The following is a 12,500-nucleotide window of genomic DNA, read 5'->3' as shown; positions in this document are numbered from 1 at the left end:
GCCACTCCATGAATTGTGGCGAATTAAAGTAAAGTAAAAGTAAAGGAAGCGAAAAGGGTATTTTAATATTTCTGGTATAGCTTTTTTAAAGCAAATTTAATTCAAACTACCACGGTTGAAATAAACAGGACTAGCCTACTGGATTGTTTGTGCACAACTGAGCAATTTCGTATTAATTAGCATTACAACGTGTTACGAGTACAAAATGCTATTGCGTGTGCGAATTTGGATTCCGTGCAATTAGGTTATAAAGACTTAAGGGAATGACTTCTCTTCACATCATCATATATCTGTAAAATGATTGATTATCCCTTACGTTGGGTAATACTGACAAATAGCATAACTGATGTAAGAGAATGTTTAACCTGAATTAGCAATGCATGGCTGGGGCATTCCTTTAGAGGGTGCAACAAATTAGTATTACGGGAGCCCTACCAGCGAATTAACTATCACATGTTTTTTTTCGGATCCGTCACTCACAAGCAGAGGAAGCAGTTGAGTTCTATCTTCACTTTGCTCACACCTCTGACCTTTATCCTGATCATATTCTTTTGCTTATTAGATATTAGACTTTTTGTCCTCTCCTCTACTGGGTAGGGTCTTAATAACAAAATTATGTGTATTTTTGATTGGATCGAAATTGCTTTTAAGGTGGCTATGTGGCTAGCCACATAGACAAAGTTTATCCAATCAGAAGCTTGTTTCTATTTCGTCAATTTCCTCTCCCAGCAAACAAAGCAAGTCCAAGCAATAATGTTCATTGTTGTGATATTGCTCTTGCAGAGAGACAGCATGAACGTACTTTTGAATGACTGCATACAACAAGTCGTTGGGTATATTTGTTTGCATTGCGTGTTTCATCTAACTTTACTTTTCACACTCACCACCTTCCTCGGTAAAAAGCAATACTTCTGAACTCTTGTGTGGTTGTCCTAGTACATCCACGACAACAGCGAAGAGACGATACTCAGTGCCTCCGTCAAGTCCGCTTAATGTTATAGACGTAACGTTTGGAAAAACAATGTCCCCTGCTATCTCTTTACCATCAGTAGTTTCTACTATTGCAACATAAGCCCGAACCTGGTTTCCAAGCCTGACATCGGTTAGGTTTGGCCATTGAAAGGTAATACTGGATTCTGAAGCATTAACGACGGTAACATTCCAACCATCCACCAGTGGCGCTGTAAATAATGTTGGAAAGTCATTGTAATAAAAATTATCTCCGTTACGAGGTTTAGTAGATAACAGTTTTCTACGCGTTACACTATGCATGTTTTGCATAAATTTATGTCTTTGTTCATACAAATTCTCATGCTATTATTTAGCATTGTTATAAATATATATAAAAGCAGTTATGCTTTCAGTTTGTCACTCTAGCTCCAAGTAATCCAGGCAGTTTACTTTATTTTGCTGTTCAAGATGGCTAACGAAGAAGCAGGGGCTTCTTTCGACGGCGATTGGGCGGTCTCCGAAGCTGTTGCTCGTGCAATGTCAGCTATAACGGACTCAATTTACATTGTTATCGATACCCGTCTCCAATCGTATAAGCAGGATAACTCACAGACGGTTGAAGCAGCGGTTTGGCGCACGAAGCACGATCACTACGAATTTAAAAGTAGAGGGAACAAACAGCAATACGAACACGAAGAGGATGTCTTTGTTCACACAAATTCTCATGCTATTATTTAGCATTGTTATAAACATATATAAAAGCATTTATGCTTTCAGTTTGTCACTTTAGCTCCCAGTAATCCAGGCAGTTTACTTTATTTTTTGTTTTCATTTTTATTTCCTTAAATTTTTCATTCGTTGGCTTTCCGTTTACAGTGCTGGCAGTTTGGCCATTTGGCAAATAATTCGCCAAAGAATACGTTATCTTCGTGTTGACTAGAGCGCGTTGACATTGCAAGTTTCATTTAGGGTCTATGTGGAGATTTTGATTTTGTTTATACCGAGCTCAATGAAGATAGGGCTGAATTTTCTTGTGGCGGAGAAAGGTTTAATCAGCGAAGTAAATTCCCCGTTGCATTGCGTCAACCCTTTGTCAGTAGTCGAAGGAAAGAAACTACGCTTAGTTCTTGATCTGCGTGATGTCAACAGATATTTGGTCAAATGTAATTTTCGTTATGAAGATCTTCGAGAATTAAAAGCAGTATCGTACGTTCTGCAATCACATTCCGGAAATTGTCAAATCAATCAGTCAAGATTTTCGTCGATAATCAGGGCGCGTCTCGTATCCTAACGATTGGAAGCCCCAAGCCTCACTTGCAGGAAGTATTGTTAGAGGTTTTAAAGCTCTGTTTCCGATTCGGAATTTCTATTAAGGCGCATTAGCTACTCCGTGAGGAGAATCTTCGTGCTGACCTTCTAAGTAGGTTCATAGACAAGAATGACTGGCGTTTGAACACCGGCGTATTCAGTATGATTGATAAGAAATGGGGGCCCCATTCCATTGATCGATTTTCCTCGCACCTTAACAACCAATTTCCTAAATTAAACTCGAAGCTCTTCTCGCCCGGTTATTTCGGAGTCGACGCACGCCTTTGCGCAGAACTGGAGTACAGAAAACAACTGGCTGTGTCCCCCAGTCCATCTGTGTCCACCATCTCTAAGAAAGCTGGCTAGCCCCAAAGCCGTTGGTACTCTGGTAGTGCCGGAATGGCCCTCAGTATCATTTTGGCCTGTCTTGCACGGCACTCCAGGCAGATTCGCCCAATTTATCCTTGTCGTCTTCAGAATTCAGAATTGCCTACTCGGCCAGCCTTCCTATTTGGTCAGTTGTTCAATACATTTCAGCTCCATTGTTGAGCGATAAGAGCTTTTTGGCTACGCCTGTGCGTGGCAAGTGTTCGTCATTGGTAGACTTTCTTCGACCATCCTTTCCTTTTTGGACAAGTGTTAATAGTTTATGTCTCCTTGCTGGTTGAGCGCAAGTGCCTATTTCGGCCAATTCCTGTTTATTGTTCAGGTTTTAATTGCGTTATCAGCTCCATTGTAGTGCGTGAGAGCCGTTTAGCAAAGTCTTTTTGGCGAGGTGCTCCCTCTTTAGTTCGAGCAAGAGGTGTAATTTCGGCCAGCCTGCCTATATGGTAAGGTGTTAAGGAATTAGCTTTCTAGTCGGCTGAGCACAAGTGCCTATTTCGGCCATTCCTGTCTTATGGTCAGGTGTAAATTGAGTTATCAGCTCCATTGTAGAGCGTGAGAGCCGTTTGGCTACGCCTTTTTGGCGAGGTGCTCCCTCCTTATTTGAGCAAGAGGCGCCATTTCGGCCAGCCTGCCTGCTGGTGAGGTGTTCAAAATATAGCTCCCTATTTGGTTGAGCACAGGCGCCTATTTTGGCGTTTTTCCTGCCTTATTGGTCAGGTGTAATTGTGTTATCAGCTCCATTGAGAGCGTATGAGTTCTATTGGCTTTAATTTTATTTAAAAAAAAAAAAAAAAAAAAAAAAAAAAAAAAATAATAATAATAATAATAATAATAATAATAATAATAATAATAATAAAGAAATCAGTAGTACTTTTTTACTGCCCTCCTTTTTATTTTATGGACAGATATTAGGTCAGTCGGTATCTGAAGAGATGCCTTGAACTTGGAGGACACTGGTCTGTACAGTCAAGTTCCGCTGTTGTTAGCGTTGGTCCTGTCAGCCAACGCCCCAGGCACCATTGCCAGATACACCTGTGGATGGAATCGCTGGCGCAGTTGGTCAAATCCAGGGTTGGTACAACGTATTCCTCATGTGCCCGAAGACCCGCTGCATGTCGCCCTCTATATTTTAGAACTAACCAACACAGCTCTCCGGAACGGTTACGGGAGTGCAGTCATCGACACGGCTGTATATAGCATTAGATGGGGTGACAAATTAGCCTGTTTAGCCTCTCCATTGGACCACCCTATTGTTACCTCTGCAGCTGAGGGAGCGAGAAGGAGGTTGGCGAGACCCGTTCAGCCAAAGGAGCCGATAAGCGAACATATGCTACTTGAGATAGCAGAACGTTATAATACGCCTTCGGCTTCGTTACTAACGCTACGTTTTCTTTTCATTTTCCTCATTGGGTATTTCGGCTTGTTTAGAATTATTGAAATACTCGGGATACGACCATGTGACATTCAGATTAGCGATTCACATTTGTCAATTTTCATTAGCGGTCGTAAGAATGACCAGCATCGCGACTGTCACACCAGTATACTTCTAGCTAGATCCGGTAAAATTACTTGTCCTGTACGGAAAAGATTATGTCATTGTTGCTGTCGACCCACAAGAGTCAATTGGTTCCGATCGTTTGTAGAGTTGTTAAGTGTAAGAAACAGGAGCGATTTCATGAATATGCAGGTATTTGTTATTCTACCGCTCTAGACAACATGAGAAAATTCTTGGCTCCATTAGTAAAGGGTGTTAAGGAGTTTGCCACTCACAGTATGAAAGGTGGTGGCGCTAGCGACGCAGGCTTCACATCAGCTGATCCAGAACTCAAGGACAGGCACGCTGGTTGGAAGAACCCAAACACTAAGCTCAGATATCAGAAACGATCTACCGAGGAATTAATCGAGATCACAACGTGTATGAGAGGTTGATTTGAGTTTCATTGTCTATTAGTGTCAATTTCCAGCTCAACGGGGGAGCGAGAGTTGTTTCTTCGCCCCGTCCAGATTTCCTCCATCGTCTCCATGCTGCGACATATGGGTTTTTTTCTGGCCTCCCTGATGCACTTCCAATTGTTAATAGGCACGGTGTTTAGCATCGTGTTATGGTAGATCGTTATCAAATTTCTACTTTATTATTCATAAACATCCTTTTTTCCTTTCTTGTTTCATACGATACTTTATTTTATATTTATATAATTGTATATAGACCAACTCAAAACAACACTGGGGAAAACACTACAGGTATTCGATACTTCAAACTGCCATTTGTGGGTGACTTCTCTACCGTCACACGCAAAAAACTGAAACACTTGTTGGACGTTTATTGCAAAGATATAGACATCAGAATTGTTTTTTTCTTCTTCAAAATCAAGAATTTTTTCAGTATCAAAGATCCTATTCCACATGTATTAAAATCTATGGTTGTGTATCAATTGACTTGTGCGGGTTCTAACTCCCGTTACATTGGCGAGACGTCACGCCACTTTGCAACCAGTGTAAAAGAGCATCTCTCGACTGACAAAATTCTCATGTTTTCAAACACCTGAACGGTTCACCTAGTTGTAACCGCAAGTGTTCGGTTGACTGTTTCAAAATTGTAGATTCAGCCAAAACTAGACTTTGTCTTAAGCTCAAAGAAGCGATCTAAATCAGCCGCTTAAAGCCAGAACTAAATGCGCAATTACAACACAACAATAATTTTTGCTTCTTGTGACTCGATTATGTAATTAACACTAGTGCACTTGCACGCGCAGAATTGTAACTGTTACGGTATTTTAAATTTCAAATTGTAAACGTATTTAAAACAGTGAAAAGGAAACAACATATTACACTGATGATAGCATGAGTCATGCCGAAACATGTTTTTAAAAAGTTGTATCGCGAGCTTGAAATTTCTGTTTATATAAATGTAGATTTTCAAACCAAGTGATTGCAGTTGCCTCCAGATTATGGCATTGCTTGGATACTGGAGCAGGCCAAGTTCTCCAGAATATACATTCTGTCGTGATTGCTTCAGTTCAGCGTAGAACGTATCTATAAAACGTATGCCATTTATAGCTAATCGAGGGCGCGCCGTGGAACTGATTGTTTGTAGCAAACTAATAAACAACAACGGTAATAGTTTTGGTCTTTCCATGGATTCAATTCAGCGATACGCGGCCATTTTGAATTATATTGTTTCAAATAGCTATGGGATGCTCAGGCGCAAAATTAGTATGTATTTGCCCCGTAAGCATCCCATAATAGCTATTTGAAACAATAAAATTTAAAATGGCCGCTGTACGGCCAAAAAGGGCCTTTCATAAACAGTTCCTTGAGACATAGTCGCGTTTACGGCAGCAATTTCCAATCCCACACCGTAAGAGGGTGTGGGAACGCCCAAACGGAGGGTGCAACCAGCACGCCAAACACGCCGGGGGATCGAACCCCGCCTCCACAAGAATTAAGGCAACACGTCGGAAACGGGACAAACAAAAATATTGCACACTGGAAACGCCTCGTCTGACTTACACTCCAGAATGACAATCCACAGTAGACAAACAGAACGGAAACAAGACAAACCGAATTCCTTACCTTTGTAAATACTGCCATTAAGGATGGCATATCGGGCAGTAAAGGTATTAGACTTGTAGTACGCTCTAACTTCGACAGAAATGTTCAGGGTTGAAGTATTGAGAAAGGCCCTTTCACGAAGGCCACAGTAGCTGTACAAAAGATTCTTACCATAGCCGTCCTTAACGACTATCCTGAAACTGAAAAAAGGTACAATTAACTAAAATGGGTATTGAAAGAATTTCCACTTGATTATGTTAAAGGATTTCACCTATTTAAATAGCGTTTTACGTTCGCAGAATGTGCGAGTAGGGCTTGTACTGAATTCATCTCAATCGTCTTCTGTTTGCATTTAGTTGATAGATCTGTTGCAAATGTAACTCTGGCTTCCTGGCTCGGCTCTTTAAAGGAACCTGTTAACATGTGCGCATCAGCACATGGCTGTCAACATTAGTTATACTCTGCCATAAATGTCAACAAATCTTGTCTACACCAAATTCTGAATTTCATAAAAAGTACCTGCAAACCAGCACATTCGACTATTTCCTGACTGAAAAAATATCCATCGCAAACGAAATTAAACCCGTTCTGTATGCCCTCGGCGAAGCAGCTTAGCTTAATCGATGTTTTCGTTAAATCAATAGACGACAGGTCGGCCAGTTTTGACTCTCGATGGCATGAAAAAGTGGCCTGCTCCGAATTCTTTTGAAGTTTGTAAGGATGAATACAATTTAGTACATTCATGGCTAAAAACGACCGATTGCACTTGTAGCATGGAATTGATTATATAGACAAATAAATCGCCTAGTGCGGGAGGGGTCTAGTTGGGCTTCCAACAATATGAAAACGACAATTTCACATCACAGCGATATATTTTGTCTTTTTTTCTTCATTAACTGAGAGTGCAATTAAGACTCAACACATGTACTAAGACCATTGTAACTCCTAGTCATAGGATAACCAATAAGTCAAATAAGAGGAAAAAAACCGAAGCAGAGACTCTGTATCTTACCTACAAGAATAAATTGGATCAATAGCAAGAATCACGTGATCACCATTTGGTTCATAGATGTCTCCAATGTTCCACTGACACTCATTCTCAGTTATTTTGTCACCTTTTTGGAAGGAGAGTTCTTCCAGTGGTTCCTTCACTAGACCACCGCATTCTGAATAATAGGAAGTTATTGTAAGTTAGTTATTTGAACTTCCCTTTTTGTATTGGTGCAACTGTTTTCTTTATAAACAAAAATAACACACTCGAGGGTGGCGCTATCATGAGCATAATTTCGAAAAGCCAAACTTTTATTAATGGAAACCTGAAAATGGTGATGAATTTTTCCACAGGGTCTTGATAGTAACAGACAACTAAAGAATTTCAAGAAAACGAAAAAACATGTTTCGACAGAAACTTCTGTCATCCTTAGTTCATCCAAATGTGAGAGGCCCTATCACTGGCTAATTGCTCCTTCACACGCGTGGAAAAATGCCGGACCGTTTCGCTGACGTAACAGGCATTACAGCCTGCACATGCAAACTCTACAAAATTCTGAACATTGTCACGCTTCGTGTTCAGCAGATTGTTTCCATGTTTTGGATCACGCCTGCACCAGTTTTCAACTTAAGATAAAAGAGGCTATTCATATTCAGAAAGAACAACCCTCTTTGAATCAACAATAATTAATAATTGTTAATCTAAAATTGTCGCTTTAATTCTCACACTTGCACGCTTTGCTTCATTCTGTTGTTGATATTTATCATAATTAGCATTTTCTACTTACTATAAATTCAGCGTCCATCGCTTTGTACTTGGATTAATTCAGGATGACAGACGTTTCTGTCGAAACATGTCTTGTAAACTTTGTCGTTTTCTTAAAATTCTTGATAAAGTTTTGTTTCAAATTACTATATAAGTGCATTGAAGCTATTAATAGGGGGAGGGGGATTACACGAATATTGAAGCTATAAAGGGACGTTACTGAGGTATAATGAGTGATGCAAGCACTAGGTTGTGACAGTCTGGCAATCTTTATTCAAATTTCGCTGGTGTGCCTTGGAAAAATCGCTAATGAAAGCTATTTACCGTGCGCAGTCCCTTATCTCGGGTCTCTATGGCAATTTCATCAACGCGCGAGTGAATTAGGGTTAGGTTGTCTTAATTTTAACACTGATTTGACTAGAAATTAAACAAACTTGCCATACGGTTCCTTTAGCATTTCATTGTACTGTATTCAAGGTTATATGTGAAAACATGGATCGTTTTATGGATCGAACACAAGTTATAATATATAGATTTAGCCAAGCCAAAAAGCGGAGCTCCCGCCTCTAACCCCAGAAAGCAAATTATGTATTTTTTTTTTAAATAAAAAGTTCTAATCTTGGAGCTGAGTGTCAACGTTCTTATATAATTTGGCATTATGAGACTGAAAACGTTCTTAAAGATGTTCATAATTTTACATGGTATAGTTTTTTAATAACTGAAACCTTGCTGACGTCACTAGGAAACCTATCAAAGTGCTTGCTATGATGGTGTTGAAGTTTAAGATTTTGTAACGATTATAAATTATAATATAAATACTTAATATGCCCTTAAGTATTTGGGTTAATTTACATTTCTTTACCTGTATTTCATGCTTTCATTTAAAATACAAACACCAAAATAAAAACGTTCTCAATCGACTGAATCGACTCATGTCCTTAATACGTTCTTATAAGTTTGGTTAATCTCAGCCTCAACGTTCTTATAAAAAAAGGTCCTTATATTGAAAAAAAAAAAAAAGAGTGTATAATATTTATGGAAGTAGTTATGCTTCTGCATAAAGTAGAAATTAATTGTCATTAGTGCGTACAGTTTACAGTGATAAAACAGATCAAACACCTGAGCTGAAAGCATGTAGTAAAGAAAAAGCCTTCCAAACAATAACCAACAATTTTACTCAACAACTAAAACTGAAATTACGTGCACAGTAATCTCTTTCACAACATTTTCGTTTGACTGACAATCTTTACTCTCTTTCTCATCACGGTTCAGAACAATAGTAAAAATCTTTACTCATTAAGAAGTCGACCTAAAGCGCAGTATATTCGCTTACTCGACTGCAATTTCTCAATCAAACAGAGCAGCTCACAACTCGGGACATCCATTTCGCACAAAAGCTAATAAATGTGATTGTTAAAATATGTCAGGATCTCTGTCAACACGGAATTGCAAACGTTTTCAGGCCTTTTTTTTTTTTTTTTTTAGCTAGTTTTACAAAATATGTGAGGCAGCGAGGCATATATTAAGAAGGAAAACATTTCCTGAAAGCTAACGGTTGTAAATAAGTGTTTTGTCTCTCGCTCTATTTCTCTCAGCTTTCCATTGATTTTCATTGAAATTTCTTCGCTTAAATTTCTCAAATTTCGAAGCCTCTTCTCTCGTTCTCTTCTCTGCTCTTTATCCCTTTGCTCGTCACTAACATGATTCCCGCCAGAAAAACGCCGGTTGCCAATGCAACGCTGCCACACGATTTCCCGCCAAGGAAAATTGCCCGAATACTCCCGTGCGTGCCCAGAGGCTATCCTTTCTCCCCACCTCCACCCCGACAGTCTGTACGGGCGGACGTACGTAACGTCATAACCAAAATTTCTTGTATTGATAGATTACCCAAAAATCTTACCATGGTGTTCCGCTGGCGCGCTTCGCGGGCGTGAGTTCCGCTATTATCCCGTAACTTTACATACCTGCCGCCACAAACGGCCCGCAAACAATCCCTACATCTTGATAGTGACCGCCGCAGTAAGGATGGTAACCAGTCTTAAAGCAGTCGAGGAGTGACGTCTCGTATCCTTGACAGTCATATTTCTCGGTTAAAATGGACCCATTGCCCTCGCCAAAATGAGCTCCATTATACAATTGGGAAAGCCTGGGAAGGCCAAGCTGATTACACAATACTCGACCTTCTTGATAACCGAACCATGAGTAGCAGACGGTCGACCAAGAGCCATTAATGTAGATCTCCACCCTTCCTTGACTGGGAGCACCTCCCTCGACTAAACGGGCGTCGCCTATAAAAAAGTTTAATAATAATGATGTCAGGTATAATAATAATCATGCCTATGCTTATTGGTTGTTTAAAATCCGGTTTTTATGTATAGTCTCAGCCACAGTACGCATCGTAGGATTGTTAACAATTGTCAGTTGATTGTTGATTGTATAGTTTCAACCGTCCATTTTGTTTTGTTCGTTTGTTTGTTTTTTTGGTGTTGTTTTTCACTGTGGTCTTCGTCTGTTCGTCCGCTCTGCGTTCTCCTAAGATTGCATTTGACTATATTTGTCACTTTAACAAAACGATCACAAAACTTGAAAAAAGGGGAACTCATTTGTGTCAACTTCTCTTAAATTGAGCGCGCAATGATATAAAATTGAATTATAATAAGGTAATATATTAATATATCAAATGCTATTTATGTGTAATTTTTGATTGATGATAAGTGCAAGTTCATTTGTAGAAAAAAAGTAGACAAAAACTGGCTGTAATGCGCTTCTATTGTTTAGACAACTCTGTCCAACAGACCAACATAGTTATTGCGTGGCTTATGGAAAGCAACCAATCAGTCAATCAATCCGGCAATCACAAAATCAATGGAATAGAACAGTTACGTTGCAGCAGCGTGAGAAGCGAACTGTCCGTGGCTAATTAATCGAAGGCAAACCAGAAATCCTTTAAAGTGTATGACACAACATTTTTCATTAGCTTGTTTAAAAGATCTTTCAAAATGATGAAGAACGGAGTTTATTTTACTGTGATAGCTCCCTTGGTTGCCGAGTTATTCAAGATTTTGATTTATGCAAATTAGACGACTTGTGCCGTCACATAGTGGACACAAAATGATGTAAAATCACAAAAAATGGAATATCTCTGAAGACGTTTTCTCTATAGAACTGAAACTTTTTACAGTTCTTATACTTAATACAAAGTTCCATGATATGGCCCACTGTGACGTTTCCTTAGCAACGCAATGGGCTCTAGGCCCTCTCCATCCAAAGGGTAAAATCAGTGTTTCTCTCCCCAATATGGGTTATTTGCTCTTAATGTTCATTCAGTGGGTGTGAGCGAATATGGACATTACACAGCATAAGCACAAGGAAGTCTGTTAGACTCTGGAGCAACAAAGAAGGCATTTTTCATTTCGGGAAAGTAGAGGTCTGGTAAGGTGACATCATAATCAATATCACAATGTGTAGTTTTAGCAGCACATCAACCCTGCAAAATCTCAACCCTGCAGACGTAGTATTTGCAAAGATATTCCATATTTTGTGATCTTACATCATTCTGTGTCCACTATGTGACGTCACAAGTCCCCTAATTTGCATAAATCAAAATCTTGAATAATGCGGCAACCAAGAGTGCCATTACAATAAAGTAAACGCCATTCTTCATCTTCTTTAAAGCTCTTTCGAACAAGCTAATAAAAAATTTTGTGTCATATGCACTTTAAAAATCCCACCGTAACTAATTAATCGAAATTGAATCGAAATTGCTCCGACGGAATCTATCAAACTCGAACCATGAATCACATCTAGTTATTTAGTGCTAAAAAAGATATATTTTGGACTTGCAAGCCGTTCAGTCAAATACTGTGCCTTTTCACGTTCGACGGACAGTTTCCGACCTAATTTGCCAATCGGGTGTCAAGTTAACTGAGTTTGTACTGTAAAAAAAAAAACACCAAAAACGCTTCCATTATCGACGCTTCTGACTCATTTTAAGGGAAGGCTGCTTGCTGCTTAATTCTGAGAATTGCTTAGCGTTCATAGTAGATAACATTTAAACCACAAAATCTCGAAAATATTTGAACAAAAATCCAAATATATATTCTTCTAAGCCTAACTTTAAGGTACCATAATTTGGGTCCGCAAGCACTGAGATCACTGCCCCTGAAAAACAAAGAAAAACATAATGATTAATGTTAAGCGATGAAGCTAGCACTGCTTGGGAGTCCAATAATTAGATGCAAGAGCAGTGTAACGCAAGTTTGATCAACCTAAACTGTTTACAGTTGGCTCATTTTCTCAGTCCTCAGTCCTCAGTCACTGTCACCACCATGGCTCAGATGCGAACGCTGAAACCTCGTAACAACCATGTAAAAAATAAGGATGGCCAAGATCCATCTGCAGTTTCGACATTGTGTAACGACAAGATTGCATCTTTCCTGGTAAACGTTGGATATGTATGCCACACAATTATTCCGGAGCTCGATAAGTTTACTGACAACAACCGTCTCGGGATGTACCCTTGCCCAATCAGCGTCTCCGTAGCAAA

At 39.5% G+C, this 12,500-nt stretch overlaps 1 protein-coding gene across 1 annotated transcript in view; it reads right to left on the bottom strand.

The window, feature by feature from the left end:
• The window catches only part of LOC138056102 (uncharacterized), a 36,261-nt gene extending 23,897 nt beyond the window's left edge, over positions 1 to 12,364 (bottom strand). The window contains exons 1-6 of the mRNA XM_068901938.1: positions 12,319 to 12,364; positions 12,080 to 12,115; positions 9,919 to 10,242; positions 7,211 to 7,364; positions 6,220 to 6,398; positions 885 to 1,181 (exon numbers count right to left, since the gene is read on the bottom strand). Coding sequence (XP_068758039.1) covers positions 885 to 1,181; positions 6,220 to 6,398; positions 7,211 to 7,364; positions 9,919 to 10,242; positions 12,080 to 12,115; positions 12,319 to 12,364 — 1,036 coding nt within the window. The remainder of the gene's footprint in view (positions 1 to 884; positions 1,182 to 6,219; positions 6,399 to 7,210; positions 7,365 to 9,918; positions 10,243 to 12,079; positions 12,116 to 12,318) is intronic.
• Between the last annotated feature and the right edge of the window lie 136 nt (positions 12,365 to 12,500).

Source organism: Montipora capricornis, chromosome 7 (assembly GCF_036669925.1).
Source record: "Montipora capricornis isolate CH-2021 chromosome 7, ASM3666992v2, whole genome shotgun sequence".
Taxonomy (NCBI): Eukaryota; Metazoa; Cnidaria; class Anthozoa; order Scleractinia; family Acroporidae; genus Montipora; species Montipora capricornis.
The sequence above is the reverse complement of the archived record's forward strand: the minus strand, read 5'-3'. Positions and strand labels throughout refer to the sequence as shown.